Below are 25,726 nucleotides of genomic sequence, written 5' to 3' on the forward strand. Positions count from 1 at the left end.
ATATATATATATATGTATATATATATATATATACATATATATATATATATATATATATATATATATATATATATATATATATATATATATATATATACATATATATATATATATATATATATATATATATATATATATGTATATATATATATATATATGTATATATATATATATATATGTATATATATATATATATATATACATATATATATATGTATATATATATATATATATATATATATATATATATATATATATATATATATATATATATATATATATATATATATATGTATACAGTACTGTGTATATATATATATATATACACAGTACTGTATGTAATAAGTTTTTGACTACTTACATTTTTTCAAAAAATCCTGGAGAATTCTTCTCTAATATTTAAGTTTGTAGTTCTAAATTATAAACTTATTAAAAGACATGTATTTAACACAAAATATGGAACAATTACAAACTTTTTAATGTCAAACTTCATAAAAAACTCTTAATATTTACTATGTCCTCCTTTTGCCTCAATCCCAGCCAATATTCGCCAGGGAATAGATTCATACAAGTTAGTTATAAAATCCTGGGGTATGTTGTGCCATTCTCTTTGAAGTACTTCAAAACATTCTTCAGCATTTCGGGGAGCATGTTTGACTTTCTTTCTGTCCAGGTAATCCCAAATATGCTCAATTATATTCAAAACTGGACTCTGGGGAGGCCAGGTCATCAATTCCAGTATTCCTTCCTCTAAAAAATTGTTAAATTTTATTTAAGTAATTTTTTGCCACTCGGGAACAATGTTTTGGATCATTGTCCTGCTGCAGAATAAAATTATGACCTATTAGTCTTATTCTGAATGATACAGCATGGTGCCTTAAGATATCCACATAACATTCCATGGTGAGTCGCCTCCCTATTTTGATCAAATCACCTACTCCAGATGAAGATAAACAGCCCTAAACTTGTAAAGAGCTTCCTCTATGTTTAATAGTAGGGTTTAAACACTCGGGCTGATAGGTTTCTCCAATTCTTCTTCAAACATATTGGCGTCCTTTCGTTCCAAAAATTTTTGAATTTGGACTCATCAGTGTACAGAACCCGATTAATTATTTTCTGAGCCCAATCTTTGTGTTGTTTTGCATATTTAAGTTGTTTTTCTTTATTGCCACACTGTAATAATGGTTTTCGAATTGCAACACACCCTCTTAATCCCCATTTAAGTAGGTGTCGTCGAATAAAAGAAGAGCTGACATTTTTCCCAGTTGCTGTGTTAATGTCTTTTGCCAGCTTGGTTGATGCTTTTTTTGTATTTCTTAAAGATAGGGTTTTTAAATATTTATTGTCATCTTTTGTTAGCTTAGGAGGTTTACCACTTTTCTTCAAGGGAGCCAGTTTCTCTGATTTCTGTAACAGCATTCTTCCAATATCCTGTTTTGGATGTAGTTGTTATGACACATCGTTTTAATAAATAAACAAACAAATCCCTCATGTTTCCTCATCAATTTTGTTTATTTATTCAAAATAATATATTCTTTCAACTTTTCTTATATATTATTAAACTTGAGTACGCTTTAAAAAAATTATAGGAAAACATAGGAAAAAAGTTGTAAATATGTCTAATTATACAAGTGGTCTAAAACTTATTCACAATACTGTATATATATATATATATATAAATATATATATATATATATATATATATATATATATATATATATATATATATATATATATATATGTATATATATATATATATATATATATATATATATATATATATGTATATATATATATATATATATACAGACATATATATATATATATGTATATATATATGTACACATTTATATAAATATATATATATATATATATTAATATAAATAATAATATATATTTAAATATATAAATGTATATATATATATATATTTATGTAAATATATATATATATATATTTATATAAATATATATATTTATATAAATATATATATATATATATTTATATAAATATATTTATATATTTATATAAATATATATATATATTTGTATATATATATATATATATATATATATATTTGTATATATATATATATATTTGTATATATATATATATATATTTGTATATATATATATTTTTATATATATATATATATGTATATATTTATATATATATATACAAATATATATATATATATATATACAAATATATATATATATATATATATATATATATATATATATATATATATATATATATATATATATATATATATATATATATATATATATATATATATATATAAATATGTATATATATATATATATATATATATATATATATATATATATATATATATATATATATATATATATATATATATATATATATATATATATAACTAATTGTAGGAACTCCATGTAATCGCCTCTGAGTGCTGATTGCACAAGTTTAGTTTTAAAATGTTGTTGGCAATTACTTCAGAAGCTAAAAGTTTTTTCACTGGGAAATGTTTTTTTTGTTGTTGGTGATACCGGTGTCATATAGTTTCTTGTTGAGCTTTGCCCGTCCTTTTTCGAATCTTTTGAGTGTATCAGGTTGAGATCCTGTTGGCAGGGCCTCAGCTTTCTTCTCTGGTTTATAAAATTTTTTCAAAATCTTCTCAAATACCTCTTTGGTAGCAATGAGTATTCATGTGGCGTTGCTGTCAGATAACTTACACTGATCCAACAATATATATAGTTTCATAAATAATTTTTCCCAAATGTTAGGCTTCACCTTTTTGCTATGAGATGGTTTGCTGGGAAGTTCCTTGGTTTTTTGATGAGTGCAAACATCCACTTGAAGCAACTCCTTAATAACTTCATTGCTTATGTTTTCCTTTTCATCACTCTTTTCATCTTTTTCATCATCAGTCTCTAAGAACAATTTTTAAAAGAATAAAGAAGTAAAAAAAAAAAAGAACCAAATGAATTATGACAACAGTTTGTTTGGTTATCTTGTTTTATTGGTGCTTTTATAAAAACAACAATAATAACCTCTAGGTGTAAATGTACCTAACAAAAGATCAAAATTAAAGCTAAAATATAAGTCAACTCCAAGCATAGAGCCTAGTTGACTGTTTTCCCTTTCTTTTAAAAGAAACTCTTTGTGTTTTTCTTTCAACATAGCTAAGGTATCTTGATGGATGATATCAAAGATATCATCTACCTTTTAGGCAAACTCTTTGATTTTATTCTTTGCAGGTTCGGATTGTTTTTTTTTTTTGTCCTTTTGTAAATTTCTCTGCTCTGTGTGAAGTTTCTCTAATTTAATAATAACAACTTCCACATGTTTTGTGGGAATTCAGTTTTTTCCCAAAAAAGAAATACTTCTTGTATGGTAATACTTGTTAAATCTCTTATATTTAACTATACAGTAAATCTCTATATTTAATTCCACAATATGAAAATTGTTAAACAAAGTGATCAAAACCTGATGAGTAGAGGACCATCTATAACCATAAATACACATTACAAAGGTTTAGGAAATTCAATGTAAAAAAAGAAATGAAGGTCTCTTTTAGTTTACATTAAAATCATGGTATATCATATATGATATGTCATTTACGGTTTTAAATCAAGTGAAATAATATAAAAATTTCAAAAATTTTTATCACTTTATAAATAAGTTATTTTGAATTTTTTTGCATAAAATATGACATTTTTTTAACTAAATATAAAAAAGTCCATATTAGAGAGTTATTTTGATAATATTTTTTTTTCGGTAAGTTTTTATAAAGTTGTAATTATTTTTGAAATTTTTATATAAATTCGCTTTATTTAAGACCCAACACGATATTTGAAAAACACGAACCTTTTTTTTGATAATTTTCAAAAGTTTTGGGACACCCCTTAAAATATTTTTTTAAGGAAAAACTTTTCAAAACAAGTGTTATTTTATTATATAAAACACTTTTAGTGTCTGTAAAAAGGTTAAATAAAAATCTATATATAAAATGAATGAAACAACATTTAAAAGAAGAAAACTTTGTTAACATAAACCAATGTTTAGTCTATGAATTATTTTTTTACAAAAGTCAAATAATGGAAGTCCAACTAGTTTATGAAAGAAATTTCATTATTCGTTCCTTTGAAACTTCACTAAGAGTTGAAAAATTGTAATAGAAAAAATGAATTACCTTTATTAATATAAAATCCTTATAAAGTATAAATACTGTCGGAATTACATGAGTGTTTTGATTTGTATATTTGTTATATTAATAGATAACAATGTTTAACTTTTTTTATATTTGTAAAATTGCATCATCAATAAAAATTTTTAGCTGTTGGGAAAGCCAGTGTGGGAATATTAGTTGATGGATCATATGGAAAGCACATTGAAATGATAAAGCGTTGGGCTTACAACTTTATTCTGATGTTTAAGAGAGGCTCTTATATATCAATAAGTACTTTTGGAGATTCAGTTAATTTGGTATGGAGTTAACATTTATGCAGCAATATTTGTAGCTATTGGGTTTTAGTTATAACTCTGTAACTAATTATAACATAGTTATATTAATTTATAGTTAATTATAAATAGTTTATAACTAATTAATTATTTATAACAAACGATAGTTCTAACTATTAATTTTACTATCATTGTCAAATTTTAATTGATAATTAATTTTTAAATTAATTAAATGTTATTATTGTTAAATGTCTTTTTTAAGTTTTTAATTGTTTTGAGTTTGGTTAAAAGTTAATATAAAATTTTTATTTATTTTTTATTTTTATAAAAATTTTTCTTTTCTTTTAAATTCTCTTTTAGAGTTTGGTTCAAAGTTAATAAAAGTCAATTTTTATTTGCTTTTAGATAAATGGCTTTAAAACATTTTCAAAGTCTTCAGATATAAAAGAAAAATGCATGGAGATTTTACCACTCCCTGGTCGTAAAATAGGAGAGGCCTTAGAATACTATTATAACTTGTTTCAAGCTATTAAATTAGAAGCAAAGTTGAAAATGTTTTTGTTTATGTTCTTGAAAGGCAATACTCATGGCGAAAGTGCAAAAATGGAGGAATTTGGTGGAAAATTAAAAAAGCTTGGTAAAGAAGATTTTTTAATATATTCTTTATGTAACATAACACATTTTAATTTTAGTTTTAGAATTAAAAACTTAAACGAAGGCAAAACAGGATAATGTAGCAGGTATACCAAGTTTTTTTTGCATTGGTTTTCAATTTTTTCTTGTAATTTTGCAGGAGTTAAGATATTTGTTATGGCAACAGGATCTGGTGTTAGCCTGAGTGAAATGCAAAAGTTTACTAAACCGACTAGAATATTTCAAGCATTGAATTATGAAGCTGTTATAATGGGAGGTCCTGCACTGAAAATTGGAGGCCAACCAAGTATTATGAAGCAATCTATTTTAAGAATTATTCAAGCAAGACTTCAAAGATGTAATTAGTTGTAAAAGTTTTTAATGTACAATTAATTGTAAAAATTTTTAGCTGCTACATTTAAAAATTTTTTAGTTATTATGTTGATGGCAATTCTACTGGTATTGGCCTACTGTTATTTATAATAATCAAAAATAATATATCATTTCCCATGATACTTCAATGATTGCAGTGACTTTTAATTTCTTCAGATAATAAGTTATAGTAAAATGGGGATTGTCTTTTTACTATAACTTATTGTCATTCTATAACATTTACTATAACTTATTGTAATCATTATAAAATTAAAAAATATACTATTTACTGACATGATTCAAAAGGGTTTATTATTAGAAAAAATAAATCTGAGTTTCTTCTACAAGCTACTGCTCTTTTTTATATGTAATTTTTCTTTGTAAGTTATGTGTTTTTTTTGCGGAGCCACTGATCTGATCACTGGTATTATTACATGCAAACATATCTTTATAAAACCTTTAGAAATATTTTTTCTACAATTTTTGTAATAAAGCTAAAAATAGTTAATACTTATTACCCTGTTTTTTACTTTCTTTTGCAGAAAGTTTTTTTAAGTCTTTTTTTTTAAGTTCTGAATTTGCCTGATTTCGTTCTTTATATTTATTTACAATAAAAAATTTGAATTCCTATTTCAATTTTCCTTTAGATTTAATTTATCTTTTTTTTTGAAAAGTTTTATTAAGTATATAATATGGTTAAGTATTTTCTTTATAGATCTTGGTTTGGAAGTAGGCTCTTCTTCTCCCCACTCTGTTCATGATAAAGGGCATATTCATAGAGGTGAGTATTATGTACACAGCACATGCACACACAACCTATTTTAGTATGACATGATTTATGTATGTTTGTATATATGTATGTATGTATGTATGTATGTATGTATGTATGTATGTATGTATGTATGTATGTATGTATGTATGTATGTATGTATGTATGTATGTATGTATGTATGTATGTATGTATGTATGTATGTGTACGTATATATATAGACATAAGTGAAAAAATTACTTTGTAAAGTTTGAAAGTATAGTAGTTATTTTGTATGGTTTGGAAAATGAAAAAAACTATAGCTTTTTTGTGGAATAAAATGTAAGACTTTATTGATAACTTTTTAGAGTGGTGGTATAAAAGCTGGCAATGGGATAAACAGTATCAAAAAGACTCATCGTTTGATTTTAAATATGGCGGTATATTACTTTGAATTTATAACAGCTGTTACAAATTTTGTTTTTTTAAAAAATATATAAGGTTTTAATGTTTAAATTGTTTTAAATATTAAAAAGAAGTTTTTTTCTAAAAGTTGGAAAAGTGCAACAGAAAGTGCAATATTTTGTTTAAAAGAATTTTTGAAAGTTTTTAGTTTTTCCTTAATAAGTTTTCGTAGAAAGTTTTCTTAAGTTCTTAAGTTTCTATTAGAACATTTTTTCACAGGTGTTGGCAAAGCTAATATTGCTTTTGTTGTTGATGGAACTAGTGCTGAACTTATCATGTTTCTTCAACGCTATGTGTATAATTTAATTAGGTTGTTCCAACAACAAGGAACATACACGACAATTATGACATATGGTAGAGATCAATACCGAATTGCCAGTTGGGTATCATTTGTTAGTCCACAGGCAGTGCAGGTTTGTATAACATTAAATAAGTATTTTTAATTAATGTATTTGTGCAATTGTTTACAATTATGCCATTATACAATTAACAGTTGATTCTTTAGTATCCACTTTAGCACTTCATCCAACGAACAGAATCAATAAGTCAGCTTATATAGTTCACCTTATTTATGCACGCTGATTATAGTTCATTGGTGAACAAAGATATACCACAAATTTATCACCAAAAAAAAATATACAAAATTATATACTGACTGCAAAATAAAAAGTATGCTCAAAGTAATGTAAAACCTAAGAATGAAAAAAACAAAAAAAACATTAATGCTAATGAGTAAATGTAATTTGTGTAGTGGTTAAGTAATAAATTTCTCCTCAGAGCAATATGCGGTAGTGGTCTAGTGGTAGAGTGCTCGCTTCATAAGCGAGAGGTTCTGAGTTTGATCCCCACCACGTCCCTGGTAGTACTGCGCTCAATTTGTTTCTCCACACAACTGCCTTGTTCGTCAAGGTTCGTGTTTTGGAGTTATAGAGTTGAGAGAGGGTTATAACCACAATTAAGTAGCCTCCTCGTCTGTAGTGGCTTTCTGGGCTTTGGAGAGGTGAATTAACAAAAAAAAAAAAAAAGTTGTGTCTATTATTACAGCCTAAAGTATGATAAAAATAGTAGTGGTATAGTGGTATGGTAGAGTGGTTAATAAGAGGAATGAAAATAGACGCCTACCTTGTCCTTGGTAGTACTGCACCATATTACTTTACTGCTGGGGATGTGGAGGTATGCTGCAGTACTGCCAACTGAGGTACTGCATGCATCCTAATTGGGAAAAGATGTTTTTATAGACTCGTTTTTTATTCTCCTATCACCACAATGCTTTACAAAGTATCCTCTGTATTTTATTTATTTTTATTAATATGCAAAAATTTGTAATTGTAGTGCTTTTCAATAATGTCTGAATGATTTTTCAAAATGATTTTAACTTGTATTTTTCTTATTTGTAACTATTATCTTATATATATATTTCAATTTGATGTCATCATCTATGTTTTGCACCATCCTAATAAAGTTAGTAATAAATATACATCTACATATTTAACTCTTTTTCACATATTTAACTTTTTTTCAGAAATATTGTGGATCAATACCTTTTATCCAAACAAAATATCGAAACACCGCAGCAGCTTTGGAAGAAATGTTTCAATTATTTTCTGTTCAAAAATCTAAAAATAACAACCCAAACATTTTATTCTTGTTGGTTACAGGAACCTCTAGTGACAAGAGTAAACTCAAAGAAGTTGGAGAGAAGTTTAAAAGTTTAGGTATTAAAAAATTCAAGTCATGGTTTGTTATTTATAACTTTATTTAGTTACTTTTTTATTTTTATTTATAGCTTTTAAAAATTTTGAATAAGATGGAACAACGACTTAAATCAGTAAGGTGGAACAACAATTTAAATCGCAAAATATACATAATATATAATTTAAAAAAAGAGTAAACCAATATTTATAACAAACCACTAAGGTGGAACAACAACTTGTGAAATATAAATAATATATAATATAAAAAAAGATTAATGGTACAGAAAAAGAAATATTTTAGTCATTTATATTTTTTTTAAACAAGATTATAAATAAAAAGAGTAAATCAATATTTATATAATAAATTGCTGAGGTGGAACAAAAACTTAAATTTCAAAATATTCATAATATATAATATAAGAAAAGAGTAAACCAATATTTATAACAAACCACTAAGGTGAAACAACAACTTGTGAAATATAAATAATATATAATATAAAAAAAAATTAAAGGTACAGAAAAAAAAAAATTTTAGTCATTTATATTTTTTTAAACAAGATTATTAGTTTTTAACATGAAGATTTAAAATTTCTTTTTACACTTAGTCAAAATTTATTAAAAACTTAATTAATGAACAATATTCCACATAGTTAAATGGTTTTAAAGAGATCCCAAAGTGAAGAGACAAGTTGTGTTCATACTAAAAGGAATGCTTAAAAAGAATGTTTGGGCTGAATTTCTTTGAGTAAAACAAAATAATAAATGCATATCCAGAAAAACTAACTATATAGGTTTACTTAAAGCTCGCAATCTACAGATTTTATAATTTATTCAATGTTTAATTCCAAAGAGTTCTAATATGTGATGTCATTGTAGAATTTTTATAAGAAATCTAAAAATTCTTTTTTTCTTCAAATTATAGAATTTTTTTTTTCATTATAGATTACTAAAGAATTTGTTTAGTTACTTATTATAATATAAAAGTTTATTTTTCATCATAAATTACTATAGAATTTTTTTAGTTATATAATTTTCTAAATTTCGAGAGTTCCTATTCGTATAAAATATTTCAGATATTTTAAGCTTGTCTGTTGCTATAAATTAGTTTTGTGTTATATTTATTGTTATTAAATAATAATTATTCTTATTAAGGTTCTGTTAAAAAAATTATTTTGTATTATTTAACCATATGAAAATTTAATTAACAGCATTTGTTTGCTAAAATTTTTATTGGATACAAATATTCTAAAAATTTTTATTTAATCATGTAAAACATGTATTGCTTATTTTATTTCTAAAATTGAACAATTTTGAAATTAAAGTTTTCGTTTAATGAAAAACTTTTTATTGTCAATTTTGTGCTACAACACATTGACAATTTTAATTGCTATCTGTCTCGAATTATTGCCATAAAGCATTAATTATTGCTTTAATTAATAAAAAACTGTCTAAATTTGTTAAGTATAAATTCTATAAATATTTTCTACCTAAAAGTTAAAGAATTTGGCAAACATCTCTAATAATAAAGAATTTGGCAAACATCTCTAATAATGTTGTTTTCCAAAATATTCATTAATTAAAAATTTAAGAATTTGTAAAATGTCACTTCAATAGAAGAACAAAAACGTCATAGCAATACACGGCTTAGATGAACTAGAAAATAAGTTCACATTGCTTACATAAAAAGAAAAAAGATTTAAAATATATAATGTGATGAACGTCTTTTTTATATATTTATTATATTTAAGAGTGTCTTAATTTTATTTGGTTCTTGCGCTCTATAAAAAAACATTCTTTTGTTTAGTTTCCTAAAAAATTTATAGAATTGATGATAAATGCTTATTTTAAAAAACAAATAAAACTAAAACAAATAATATTGATTAAAAAAAGAAAAATCCTACAATGACATCATTTTTAATACTGAAACATTTTGGAATTAAACACACATGAATAAATTATGTCTGTAGGTTGCAGAATATATTTTAAAGAAAAAATACACACGCTAACATGGAGACAGCAAACATCGAGTAAAACTGCAAAGTTAGTTTTTCTTGGTATACGTTTATTATATTGTACTACTCAAAAAAATTCAATCTAAACATTTTTTTTAAACATTCTCTTTAATATGAACATATCTTAGCACTTTGAGGTTTCTTTAACACTTATTAAGTTTTCTGTATTGATTTACATCTTTTTGCATAAGTTAGCACATTTTTTGCATAAGTTAGCACATTTTTTGTAAAAGTTAGCACATTTTATTATACTTAACCTTATTGAACTTTTGTTTATATTTTTTTGTAAAGTTATGGTTTATATTTTTATTCTTAAGTTTTTATTATTGTATACATTACTTGCATTAACCTCATTAAATTTTTTGCTCAACAGTATTTAAAAACTTTAAATGTTAATAAACAGATTTTAACATTAATTAGCAATATTTAGTAGTAACTAACAACTTTTAACATTTATTAGCAATGTTTAATATTAATAAACAGATTTTAGCATAAATTAGCAATGTTTAGTAGTAACTATCAACTTTTAATATTTATTAGCAATGTTTAACATTAATAAACAGATTTTAACATTAATTAGCTATGTTTAGTAGTAACAACTTTTAATATTTATTAGCAATGTTTAATATATTAATATTAATGTTACTTTTCTGTTACTTTTATACTTTTTATTGGTGAAGTTATGTACAACTGTCTTACTAAATTTATTATTTATGGATTCTCTTCATCGTTTGTCTATTGTCTTCTTCATTCAAAACTTCACTGCTGACCTTTTTTCTTTTTCTTTTCTTTGTATTTTCTTTTTTAATGTTCTTGTCTTCAATATGAAATAAGGAACAAATATAGTCCAATTAGTTGTTTAAAAAAAAGATTCTCATTACATTTGCAGTGAAAAAAAAAAGCAAACATTTTATAAAGGTATTAAAATTAAATTATGTTCTTAGAACTTATTATTGTTTGCCTTAGTAATATCAATTTTAAAACAGTTAGGAATTCTCAGTTTTGATAATACAAGTTTACTTATATTAACAAAACGGGGACCTTAAAAATTATTTTAAAACAATTAAGGCATTTTATTATAAACATTTAACTTAAAGTTACACAAGTAACAAAACTATTGTAACTCATGTCATAAGTAATATGTGGAAATAAAAATGTTGGAACAGTATATAATATGTAGAAATAAATATAGAAGAACATTATACATAGTAGTTAAACTTCTTTGAACAGTATCTTTAATGTGGTTGTAGAACTTATGTAGAACTTGTGGTAGTAGACTAGTGGAAGAACTTTATCACAAACTTTAACACAATCAAGAGATTCAAGGTTCAAATCCACCTTACGCCTCTGGATTAAGGTTTCCAATACCGGACCAAAAATTAAATTCCAGTTTTTCGGTATTAGATTTAGTGAAAACTGATATACCGGTATTAATACTGGTATTTACAAATACCAGTATTAAAACCGGTATATATTTATATAATATTTACTCAAAAAAACATTAAAACTCAAAAGTAACAAACAAACAGCTCCAAAACTTTATTTTAAAGTTGTTTAAGTTAAAACAATGTATAAAATTATTTCATTTAAAAAAAAAAAAAGAAACATTAAAAAAAAAATTTGTTATTGAAATAAGCCTGCAAAAAACATAAATTGTTTAAAGTTTTGTCATTTAAAGATGACCAAATTTTCGTACATAACATTCCTGATGAAAAGAAAGCCCATTCAGCTTCTAGGCTTGTTGGGGAAATAGTTAAAATATAATTGTATGCCAACTTCAAGTTGGTACTACGTACTACCATCTTTCTTAAATATAGAAATTTCTTTTCGTATCCTTTTAGTCAAATTGTTAATATTTTGATTTGTTTTTGGTGCTGTTTTCATTTTCATCTCATTATTTATGGCCATGTCCTGTAATGTCAAGCTCAAAGGTTCGTCTTCCCACATTATGATATCTTTGTCATTATCTGTTTCGGATGGCAATGCTATAGTTTTAACTTGGATGGTGGAGAGCCGCTGGATAAGATGCGCAGTTAAATTTACCGAAGCAGTTTTAGTTAGCCAATCATATATGATATCTGAACCAAGATTATTTTGGGTTTGATCTCCCATATAAAGATATTGTATGAGATAAGTTAAATTTGTGCGTCTTTATTTTATACTTTTAATGTAGGAGGCCTTCATATTGTTACTTAATGGTTCTACGCCCAAGTTTTGCAGCATAAATGCCAAGGTAGTATCAGCTGATAGAAGATTAACATCTCTCTGACATAAAGCCTCTACAGCCAATTTCACTTTTAGCAACATAGAATTAATAATATCAATTCTAATTCAGGTTCCGTAAAGTTAATAGCTGAATTAAAGTCAATCAGGGCTTTTTGAATGGAATTTTTTTATTTATAAAAACGCTTTAGCATAAAAAGTAAGCTGTACCATCTGATCTTACTATCTAGTATGGTTTATGGTTCTTTACCATGTTCAGTTTTTACATAAACTTGAAGGATTTAATTTTTTGTCTGTGATTGTCTAAACAGCTTTACAACTTTTCTAACTTTGCTTATCAATGAAGCCAAATTATTCGCAAGTTCATTTGAATTTGGTGAACTCTAAAAAATCCTTAATCCGTCTAAATGGTCTTTATTATATTCATTTCAAATCTTATCAGCACTATCTTCATCAGATTCAAAATAATCATTTGTCAAGTCCACAATTGTTGTTTAATACAAAGTATCAACCAAAGCCAATAGGATTCCATGGGTTAGACAAAGTTGTTGGTTGATGGACATTAATCGTCTCCATTTCTTCATAACCGATGCACCATGCGTGGTAATACATAGGATATCGCGATCAATTTTTAAGCTGTGTTTTTTTGGTAGGTTGTCAATTAACTTAACACACATTTCTGCTGGGAAATGTCCATTAAATTGTGCTAAACCCAAATTCCAAAATCTGTTTTGAGAATGAGCATTAATGTTCAAATAATGTCTATTTTATAAAGAAGTTCGCTCATCAAATATAACTAAATTGGTTTCCTTGCTTTTGAAGTTCAGATAATTCTTTTATTATTTTAGTTTTGAATTTTAGTAGCATGTTTCATAACTATTTGGCGAATGGATTCGGATGCTTTTGACACGTCGAAACCTTGAGCAATCAGCGATTTTCTTAGCCCATTTGGATGTTATAAAAACCCTGAATGGCAAACTGTAGGTGGCAGTCATTTTAGCTAAAACATTTGTCGGTGTATCTCTGTCTTCGCCTTTTTGTAAAATAAGTTGAAATTTTATTTCTGGGTCTTGCGTGTTGCAAATTAGGTGTAGTGGAAACACCAGCAGTGGATTGCCAAATTGAAACTTTAACTAGATTTTTTTAATAAATTTATTTGGTAAGATGTCCTTAAATGTGTATGGACTCCACTCAGAATCTTAAAATCAATATGTTATATGAAAAAAACATAACAAAATCTCTTTATTATATGAATACAAAAACATATTTATATCTCTATATTATATAGAGATGTTTTTTTTTTTTTTAAATCTTGCCTTTGAATACATGTGTGTTAAATATTTATTCTTTTTAAATTTATTCTTTATCTTTATTTGTTGTTGTTGTTGTTATATTTACAAATACATATAGAACAAATAAAATATAGCACAACACAACAAAAAACAAAGTGTAAAAGTAATATTCTCTCCAAAAAACATCTAATTATATTTAAAAAAAATTAAAGCAAACGGTGATCTAAATATTAAAAAAAAACTCTCTATCTAAGAAAGGTTTTTTTTTATTTTGATAATCTATGTTCTTCTCAGTGATACTCGCTTAGATATTTTAACTAATTATTAAAAGAGTTTGTTATTTCAAAATACAAATTTAACTTATTTAATACTTTAGTAACTAAATATTAAAAAAGGCTTTCTACATCTAAGAAAGTCTTTTTTTTATCCATTTTTATAATTAAAATTTTCTTCAGTGATATTTTCATGCTTATATTTCTCTAAAAATTTCAGTGTCAAAACATGCACAAAGTCTTATCGAACAATTTCTGCCCGATAAAAAAATAACTGAAACACCAATATATACCGGTATTGAGAGCTTGGTATCAGTATTGGAAAAATGGCTGGTATACTGGGATACCGGTTTTTGGTATTGGATGTCCTACTCTGGATATACCACACTCAACCTGTTTCTCTGCACAGCAGCCTTATATAACAAGAATTTTTTTTTGAATTGGATTGAGAGTGAGTTTCGAATAAAATTGAAAAAAAAATTGACCTCTCCGGTGCCTTGGGGAAATAAGTTTAATATAAAAAATGTTTATAAATTAGAGGAAAAAAAAATTTAACAGCAAACTAAAGCAGTAAAGGTTTAGTATTGACTGAGCAAGTCTAACATATTTTAATACACTTTTGCACTTTTTCTAAAAGGAACATTATTTAGTAAATCTTTCCAATGTTAATAACACTTAAAAATCAGTAAAGATTATCATTAGCAAACATGCCTAGGTACATCAAATGTTTTTTACAAGGATGGAAAAATAAACATTCAAAGGGATTGCCTATCTTATGAAATATTTAGAAAAAACTATCAAATTAACTAATTAAGAAAAATGTATAAAATTTTAAAAAGCATTTTATCTATGTGATCTATTTTATCTCAGATTTATGTGACAATTTTACTGTTTTTTTAAATATTTATGACTACTCTGTTAATAAGCGACCGGGGTTGATATTTGACCGAGGCCGGGGCCGGGGTGGGGTTTGATAAAACATAGCTGGGGCCGGGGCCGGGTTTGTGACCGGGGCTGCATTACTATTGATATTCCTTATAAATATATTATTGTTATTTAAAATTCATGATATATTTTATATAAAGGTATATATATCATCTCATTGTCATCATCATCACTATCATCATCACCATCATCATCATCACTATCATCATCACCATCATCATCATCATCATCATCATCATCATCATCATCATCATCATCATCATCATCACCATCATCATCATCATCATCATCATTATCATCATAATATCATCATCATCATAATATCATCATCATCATCATCATAGTATCATCATCATCATTATCATCATCATCATCATCATCATCATCATCATCATCATCATCATCATCATCATCATCATCATCATCATCATCATTATCATCATGAAGCATACAGTTGATTATGATGATTAAGATGATGATGATGACAATGATCATCATCATCATCTTAATCATTGGCATCATTATCATCTTCTCTGATACACACTATAAATATAATTACTACTCTCATACTCTCTCTAAGATCATTGCTTCTTTTCCTATCTTTTAAAGACACCATATATCACTTTGTTCTTTCTTATTTGTCATTGTAAATATTTATGAATTATATTATATTTGTATATATTATTTTTGTGACTTTTTCTTATATTTTCTTAAACTTTCATAACAAATTTTAACTTTAAAAAAAAAACAGCAACAACAACAACAAAAATCCAGCCCCGGCTAGTAACCCCTGCAAATTGTGTTTGTTTAGCCGGGGCCGGGTTTGCAAAAACCTCTGTTTTTAGCCGGGGCTGGGGCCCCGGTCACTATACTCTGTAATAAATCTTATCACTCAGATATGAAAGACATGATATTCAGAAAAGAATTTTAAACTTAAATTAGTATTCTCTTGTAAAAGATTACAAAGTTTTTATTGGTATTTGCTGATATTGCCAAATTCTTTGATCTTTTAGCCAGAGTTGGGGTCAAAAGTATTTGATCAAGATTAAATACTTTAGGTCCAGATTTCCAGATACTAATTCCAATACAAATATATGTAGTCTAAGTTTTATTTATTTTTTTTAATCTTCAATTTTTGTTTTGAAGTAAGTAATAGAAGAACAATCATTGAAATTATTTCATGAACAATTTCAGAACATATAAAAATATACTGGTAAAATGGTATTCTAAATAAAAGAATGAAAATAAGTCTTTTAATTAATATCAACTTAAAATAAATTTTTATATAATTTCAAAATAGTATATATATATATATATATATATATATATATATATATATATATATATATATATATATATATATATATATATATATATATATATATATATATATATATATATATATATATATATATAAGTTATTTATTGCAGCAAAAAAAACAAAAAAGCCCTTCGTTTCTTACAACAAGATAAAAAAAAATCCAGTCACTCCAGTTTATGGAACTACAATGTGTTATTTTAATATAGCATACTGTTACCAAACACATACTGTTATCAAACTAAACTCGACTCTAACCCTTCTTCTACCCAACATCAAAACCATTTTACTACACTCAAAGCTTTAAAATCATAAAAATTTCCCTTAGGTCTCAAACAGATAGTGTTAAGTCTTGAACAATTGTACTGTTAAAGTAGTTTTGAAATTCTTGTTCAGTTTCATAGCAAAAAAACTTTTTGCTATGTTAGCAATTATGATCATAGTAAGCTGCTAATCATGATCATTGCGTTTACAATTATGATCATAATAAGCTGCTATTTCATTTGCTTATCTTTATTTTATTGGGAGAAAAAGGTATTTTTTAAAGATCTTTCTCATTATATCAACAGTTTTAAGTTGTTAATTGCTTGTGGTTGTTTACAAAAGTTTATTTTACTCTACAGCATCATTAATTTGAGGACAGTTGTAGAATGAAGTATAAGGCAAAATTTAACAATAAAATTTTTGTATTTACTTGATTAACAAAGTTTCTTCTTGTAAAAATAATTGTGAATTCTACAATACTTGTGAATTCTATATTTTTAATTAGAGTTTAACTTTTAAACTGGTTTTAGGAAAAATTAACAATAAAAAGATTATCCTTTATTAAATTAAATATATTTTTAACAATATATATTGAATAGTTTTTAGTTTTACCTGTTTTTGATGCTGCTATCATTGGCTATTTAAGCTTTAGATGTAGATTATATTTGCTTTCTAAGCACATCTTAAACTATTTCACTGCAAGCACAAGATTAAACTGTAAAAAATATTTCAACATATACTTTACCAAATTTTAAGTAAATTTAAAATTATTTTTTTGTCTTTTTGAAGACTTTAGCAATTAAATGGCACATATATAATCATTTTTTTAATTTTATTTGTTTTCATATATTTTTATCTATACTTAGTTGTTTATAAATCATAGGTGTTAAAGTTTGGGTGGTTGCGCCTGGGCCTGATTCTGGAGAAATTTTAAGTGAAATTAAAGATGTTGTTGCACAAGAATATACAATAGCTGGTGATGCAAAGGCTGTGGTTGCTAAAGAAGCGCTATCTTCAATGTTGAGTTCACTTACACAAAGTAAATTTTTATCAACTTCCTGGAACAAAAAGTTTAATTCAAATTTTTAAAATATTTGTCATACATTTTTATTTATTTCAGCTGCTGGAACTGGCAATATTATGGCATCAATAACCGGCACTGCCAGCATGATAAGAGTACAAGAAAAATGGAATTGGAAAGCTGGATTGAAATCTATTAGCTACGGGCGTAAGTATAAAACATCTTTTTTATAATGTTCAATGTATTATTTTTAGCTAATGTCCAGATTAGTATCAATAATCACCCTGCTACTGGTAACTTACCTTAAAACACTCTCCTTCATTTCCAGTAACTTCTGGGGTTCCACAATATTGAGTTCTTTGTGTTGTTCCTCAACTGTATTATTGATTTTCTTGACAATAACCTCTATAGTGGTTGCATTTTCATATGTCACAGTTATATAGTCCAGTTATATACGTTATATAGTCCAGTTATATATGTATGTATATATATGTATACACATATATATATATATATATATATATATATATATATATATATATATATATATATATATATATATCGTGTATATCATTTATATATATATGTATATTAAGGTAGGTTGATTTTAATTCCGCATATTGCGTAATATTGCAGTAGTTGGAGACAGTTAAAATATGATTACTCTCAAAATTTGAGAGATTTTGGATGAAGAATCGCTTGCGGATTTAAATTCAAAGATTTGTAGGATTATGCGAAAAAACACCTTAAAAGGCGTTATATGCAAAAATTGACGTTTTAAATATGTTCATATTTTTTTTTTTTTTTTCAATTAACTGCATTTCTGAATGATTTAAGTTTATAATAATTTATAACAATTAAGCTAATTTTATAACAACTTGTTAACTATTTGAAGATTTAAAAAGTGAAACTTTTATTCTTATATTTACGTAAGAATATCAAAATAAACATTATTTTTACAATTTAAAACATTTTTAACATGGTTATATATATTTAGGAAAACATTTTTAATTAAAAAATATCATCATAAGAATGGAAATAATGCCCTTTTGAAACATATGGTTTTCGCATCTTCCTGCTAAGTAGTTTAGTTAAAATACAGCTGTGTCGATTCTCGAATCCATAGACATATTGGGATGCTTCTGACACAAGTTTTACCCCTCGCTTAACACTCTGGGAGTGAGATGGAAAGTCGGGGATTTCAGGTTCAACATTATTGTCAATCATATATTGGATTTGCTCAATTGAAAAATTTTGTGTTGTTGGGGGCTCCAAAAATTTAGTATTGATGATTTCAACCAACTCATACCAATGATTAGCATTAAAATTAATTTCCAGAATTTTCTTCAAATCTACTTCCAAACTTTTGTTGTTTACTCTATAAATATAAATCAAAGGCAATTACCACATTTTATGTGTCTTTTTTTTAAATTTATTTTAGTTAATTATAAAAAAAATACCTTTGCCTTAGAGCCAGTAAGATTTGAAAACCAAAGTTTCGTATATTGCCGTCATTATCTTTTAGCATGGCATAAAGAATATTTTCAGGTTTTAGACACAATGTGTTGTTTTTAATGTTTTTTTTTAACAATGTGTTTAATATCATCAAAGGGGAGATTATTTATTCTAGTAATAGTAGAAAAAATAAGGCGTGGGGATTCGTGAAATTTTGAAGATTTTTTTATTTCGAACCACGCTGGAGCGTAAACCTGAACAATAAAATATACAAGTTTTTTTAAAGAAACAGTTGGTTGATTATCTCTAGTATACAAACAAAAAAGGCGAATAGCTAGTGTTAACCACCTTGCATGGTTAAGCGGTCCAATTTTATAGGCAGCCCATTTATCAGAAACTTTACCAATACCTATTCCTTTGCAATATTCAAATAAAAGTCTTTGATCGTAACTAAGGTCTGTTAGTATTTCTTCTGGAATATATTTATCTACAATTGGGTTTTCAATACATTCAAACGAAACTTGATTTCTATCCTGAATATTTTCAGCACATCTTTTGCCAAGTAGACCACTGAAGCTTCTTGACCCGGTTGTGTCAACATCAAGTTTCACAAAAAGAGCTCGTAACTTCCGTTACGAGCTCTTTTTGTGCCATTCACCTTCATCCTAAAAAAAGTTAATACAATAAAATACTTTTTGTTTCATCTACTACAAATTTTTCATGTATTTATAAAATATTTACCTCCGTAATGGTTAAATCACTTGTTTCTTCAATTAAGTTTACGTGTCGTATGAGGGATTCATCTTCATCAACTAGTTTATGAGATAATTTTTTTCATTCTTTATCAAGTCTTTGAATCCTTTTGACAGAAAATCTATCAACGGAAGAAAGTTGATAGGCACTTTGTGGACCAATTTTTTTCCTCTGATCACGAAGATAAGCTCTGTCTTCAAGAGGTGCTTTATTACTTTGAGAACAAAGGCATACAATATGTTCTTCTATGCAATTTTCTTTATTACATGAAACTTTTCTGTCACTACAGGGAAACACATCTAATGAACAGGAACATGCAGAAATATCAAAAAGTTTGTCTAAGTTTGCATCAAGATTTCTTTTAGCGCTTGCTTTTCCGTGCTTGCGAATAATATCCTTAACAAGTACGAGAAGATCTTTAACTTTCCTATTAATAGATTTGTCTGTTATAAGAGGTAAACTTTGGTTTACTGTAGCCCAAATTGATTTTATGTTATTGCTTATTTGCTCAGTCACTAATACGATATCTGCATTTGGATTTATATGAACAAGGTAGTAATAGTACTGAATAACCTGTCTAAAAGTGCTTGGATCTGTTATTGATAATTCACATGGGCCACCACAATATTTTTTTTCACTTTTCATCCGTGTAATTGTAGCCTTTATGTTCTGGCATTTCTCGTGGACTAATTATAAATGTAATTGGAATTGAGTAAAACCATAAGTTTTTCCGACTAAATTAAGTAAATCCATTAGTTCCTTCGAAAAGTTGCAAAACAAAAGTTATTTAGTATAAACAGGTAAAAACATTACTCTAAATATAATAATCATAAGTATTTACCTTTGGTATTAAAAGATTTCTTTAATTTGCGATTTTTTTTTGAACCTACTTTTTAATACTTAATATTTAATTTTAAAACCAACTTTTAAATACAAACAAGATATAATACTTTAAAATACAAACAAGAACTTTTAAATACAAAAAAGATTAGCAAAATTTAAATTTAAATGCGTGTAAATGATTTAGCGAAAATTTATTGGCTTCTTAAAACAATTGCACTTTTCAAGAAATCGTTTATTGGTTACTTTATAAATTCGAAACAAGATATTTTAAAACAAGATTATTATTCTTAAAATAAAATATTTCAACATTTAAAATTCACAATTTAACAAAACTAGTCCAAAATTAAGACTTGAAATGTAAATCCGCAAGCCATTTTTAAAACAGGATACTTGAGATTTGGCAAAACCTCATTTCTAACCTAGACACAGTAACTGCAACATTACGCAACTTAAAATTCAAAAAAAAAGCTAAAATCGACCTACCCTAATGTATATATCATACATATATCATAAATAAAATATATATATATATATCATATATATATATATATATATATATATATATATATATATATATATATATATATATATATATATATATATATATATATATATATATATATATATATACATATATATGATATATATATATATATATATGTATATATATATATATATATATATATATATATATATATATATATATATATATATATATATATATATATATATATATATATATAGCATATTTATATATCAACTGCATGAATCTTTTGTCTATACACCACACATTTAGCTAACTGACCTTGTTAATAACAGAAATAAGAAGTTGGTACTCTACATAAACCACAAGCAAATAGCTTTATCAAAAATTTATTCAACAACGAATTTCTGATTTCACATTGTATTTTAAGGTTTTCACTTTCAATAGCTGGAATGTTTGTAGCATTAAATTATCGATAATAGATACAATGCCTTATAAAGAAAGGGCCTTTTTTTATTTTTATTTCTTATGATCTTAATTTTTAGACTTAAGTCGTGCAAATGTTGGAATTTTAGTCGACGGTGTTGATGTTGAAAAGTTTGGATTTTTTCGACGTATGGTTTACAACATAATTAGAATGTACTCATTAAGTGGAACTTATATTAATATTATGGTTTATGGCTCTGATGTCTTTCAAGTAGTTAATTTTGCTCAATTCAGAAGTGCAGATGATATTAAAAAAGTCTGCAATTCAATGCCTAAAGTAGCAAATGGTGTTCGAAGTACTGGGAATGCTCTAAAAACAATGGTAAGCAATTCCAGCAGCTGATGGGTTTTCTGCTTTATTACTTTAAAAAATTTTATAACTTTTTTGTGACAAAAACAAGTTTATTATATAAAATCAGTAAATTATTTTATCAATTTTATATATTTTATTAGTTTTTAATTTAAATTAGTTTGAAATTAAATTTTATTTTGCGCTTTTAGTAACTAATAGTCTTGAAAACTTTTAGTAAACTTTATTAATGCATATTCATTATTTAATTGAGTCATTTTTATATATATTGAATAATAACATAAATATTGAATATTTGTCAAAAGTTTTAAATAATAAATAAACTATTATAAAAATTTAAAATAAACCCAGACAAATGACAAATATCAACAAAAGTTGATTTAATGCTACATTAAGGTAACTAAAAGAAAAATTCAATTATAAATAACCTCTCTGAAAAAATTGTATCACTTAAAATTCACCGAACAAACTTAAAATCTTGAAAACGATTATATAAGAATATATAAAATAAGCACTATAAAAAAGTTGTTTGAAAACTTGAAAACTCAAAGAACAATTGAATTCAATTATAAATAACCACTTTGAAAGAGATGTATCACTTGAAAATCAACTTGTTTCTCTGCGCAGCAGCCTTGTTCGTCAAGGTTCGTGTTTCGGAGTTATAGAGTTGAGAGAGGGTTATAACCACTATTAAGTAGCCTCCTCATCTGTAGTGGCCTTCTTGGCCTTGAGGAAGTGAATAACAAAAAAAAAAAAAATGAAAATATTAAGTTGAGGAAAAAGGTTGAGAGTTAAAAAAACAAAAAAAGCTAAAATAAAAAAAATTCTTGAAATTAATGTTGGTTGTGAAAAATGGTCAACTGTTGTGTCAAGAAACTCGAAAAAACCTCTGGATCAGTTAATAATGGTATATGCTGCAGACAAAGAAAAAGAGAGAACAAAAAAAAAGTGATAGTATTTGGTTTGGCTGAATCATCTGCAGTAAATTGGGCACAAAGGTCAACGAAAGTTAAAGAATTAGTTGATAAACTTCCAAAACAATAAAGTTAATTATAAACCACTTTTTTATATAAAAAAATTCTAACAAGTTAGATAAGCAAGATAAACCAGGCCATGTCTTGCTTACCTATGATAGCATGATAAGCCATGTCTTGGTTGGATTATAAAACAAATCAAAATAAATCCTTTATCACATGCTGCAAAAATTTAAAAACGATTTAAAATTTAAAATGATTTTTGTAAACTTGGGTTTGGCAGAAGCAGAGAGATATAAGGATTTTAATTTACGTCAAAAAAGGGCAAAAACTTAATAAAATAAGAGAGTGTAACTTGCTTTTTTGATATGCTATCTATAAAAATGATATTGTTAAACTCAAAAATGGTATTGTTAAACTCAAAATTGAATTTTTATCCTAATAAAGGAAAGAAAAATTATTTAAGTTTCTTATAAACCAATGGTACATCTCTAAAAAATAAAATGGCTTGATGAATAAAATTATAATGAAAAAATAAAATGGCTTGGTTTGATGAATTTTTGAGTATCAACATAACTGGTTATAATTTCTACAGAGGAGATAGAAGTGATGGAAGAAAAAGAGGGAGCTTAGCGTTATATATAGACAATAAAATGAATTTTGTATCAATTTGAAGTTATTTGTTTTACTTCCAGTAGTATTGAACAAGTTTGGACAATAAAAACTGTATGCAGATCCAAATATTTAGTTGAATGTATATATAGGCCATCTGATATGGAATGTATTATAGATCTGAGTAATGTGATTTAAAATGCTAAGTTTTATGAAAGTTCAACATTAAGGAGTTGATAATAATCAGAGATTTCAATTTCCTAAATACTAAATGGTCTAATGACTACATTAAAAACATTTTATTAATATAAATAGAATTGAATTCCTTTTTCAAAATATTATTTCTGAGCATATTTTGGTTCAATATGTGGATATAGTAATGTTTTAATTAAACAAAAAAAAACTCATACAGTTTCCTACATTTTATCTTAACATTGTATTTTGATTACTCAGCTTAAATCAAATTTCATCTTGAGATGGGTAATGAAAGGTCACTTGTTTCTTTGCTTTAAATTTATTATTTTTGAAAATGTGAGCCTACAGACCAAATTATAAAATGGATTACAAAAGAGCTAAATTTTTTTTTATTGAAGAAATTATTAACTACGAAATTTAGTTCAGAGTTTGTTAACAAAATCGGATTTTAAATGTTTGTAAATAAAATATCTAACATGACATATTTTAAATCAGATTTTAAATCAGATAAAACAAATAAGTTAGGTTATTGATGTATTTGAATATAGTGATGTGCTAAAAAATTGTTACTCTTTTTACCTAACAGCTATTCTTATTTATTATTAACTATTATTACTATTAAATCCTAATAATCATGTGGTCAAGACCTTGTTCAATCAATAATAATCTGTTGTTCCACCTCTCTTGTATGGTGCAGATTTTGCCATCTCACCTAAAGACAAAGCTGAATTGTTTGCTATGAACTTTTCATCAATATCATCTCTTGATTCCACCAGTTGTGTTCTACCTGATATAGCAGACAAACAAGTTGATCCATTGTTTGACTTTCTTATCACTCCAGCTTTTGTACCTATAGAGATTTCCTGCTCAGACTCTTCTACAGCTTGTGGTCCAGATAACAAACCTGTTATAATCTTGCAGAAGTGTTTCTATAGATAAGGTCTATACTTTCAAAACTATTTAAAAAGTGTCTACCAGAGTTTTGTTTTTCAGCCTGCTGGAAAGCGGCATCTGTTATTCCTGTTTTCAAAAACTCTGGAGAGCGATCTGACTTGTCTAACTACCATCCCATTAGTCTTCTTCCTATCATAAGCAAGGTTTTTGAATCTATAATTAACAAACATTTAACCTCTCATCTTAAATCTAATAACTTACTTTGCGATCATCAATATGAATTTCAATCTTCTCATTCTACAGCTGGTTTGCTAACAGTAATAACCGATAGATTTTATTATTTATTAGATACATGTGGAGAGTCTTAGGCCATCGCTCTTGGCATTTCTAAAGTTTTTGATAAAGCTTGGCATGCTGGTCTCCTCCATAAGCTGCCTTCTTACGGTGTATCAGGTAACATCTTTAAGATTATTGATTCCTTCCTTTCCAATTGTAGTATAAAAGTTGTCCTCGATGGACAGCACTCTTCTTCATATCCTGTAACTTTAGGGGTTCCTCAAGGTTCTATCCTTGGCCCTATACTCTTTTTAATTTACATTAACAATCTTCTAGGTGGCATTGTTTGCTGATGAAACTATCATTTGATCTTATCGTGATAAGAAGCCAACACTTTGATTGCTTGGAGGGGGCATTTGAGCTTAAAAAAGTTCTCACTTCTGCTACAGCATGGGGCTCTCAGTGGCTGGTAAACTTTAACTCAGATTAAACTTAATTTTTTTCAGCTAATTTTTATTGCAATAATCTAGATCATCCTATATTTAAGAACAGTAATGTACTTGATGATTCATTTACCCTTCATCTTCTAGGATTAATTTTTACTTTTGATCTTTCTTGGAAACCGTATATTAAATCCATTGCAAAATTAGCATCTGCTAAGGTTACATCTCTTTATTGTGCTCACTACTTTCTTACTCTCAATTTTATTCTTTATCTCTATAAATCTCAAATCCGTCC

General features: G+C 26.1%; 1 protein-coding gene across 7 annotated transcripts in view; it reads left to right on the forward strand.

The window, feature by feature from the left end:
• LOC136071891 (fibroin heavy chain-like) overlaps positions 1-25,726 on the forward strand; it is a 118,957-nt gene that overhangs the window by 34,166 nt on the left and 59,065 nt on the right. For all 7 annotated transcript variants that reach the window (XM_065797516.1, XM_065797517.1, XM_065797518.1 and 4 more), the window contains exons 7-16: positions 4,323-4,471; positions 4,853-5,084; positions 5,241-5,438; positions 6,168-6,233; positions 6,569-6,640; positions 6,885-7,078; positions 8,188-8,380; positions 17,569-17,724; positions 17,806-17,913; positions 21,787-22,049. In XM_065797516.1, the coding sequence (XP_065653588.1) occupies positions 4,323-4,471; positions 4,853-5,084; positions 5,241-5,438; positions 6,168-6,233; positions 6,569-6,640; positions 6,885-7,078; positions 8,188-8,380; positions 17,569-17,724; positions 17,806-17,913; positions 21,787-22,049 (1,631 nt within the window). The remainder of the gene's footprint in view (positions 1-4,322; positions 4,472-4,852; positions 5,085-5,240; positions 5,439-6,167; positions 6,234-6,568; positions 6,641-6,884; positions 7,079-8,187; positions 8,381-17,568; positions 17,725-17,805; positions 17,914-21,786; positions 22,050-25,726) is intronic.

The sequence above is a fragment of the Hydra vulgaris genome, chromosome 05 (assembly GCF_038396675.1).
Source record: "Hydra vulgaris chromosome 05, alternate assembly HydraT2T_AEP".
In the NCBI taxonomy this organism is placed as follows: domain Eukaryota; kingdom Metazoa; phylum Cnidaria; class Hydrozoa; order Anthoathecata; family Hydridae; genus Hydra; species Hydra vulgaris.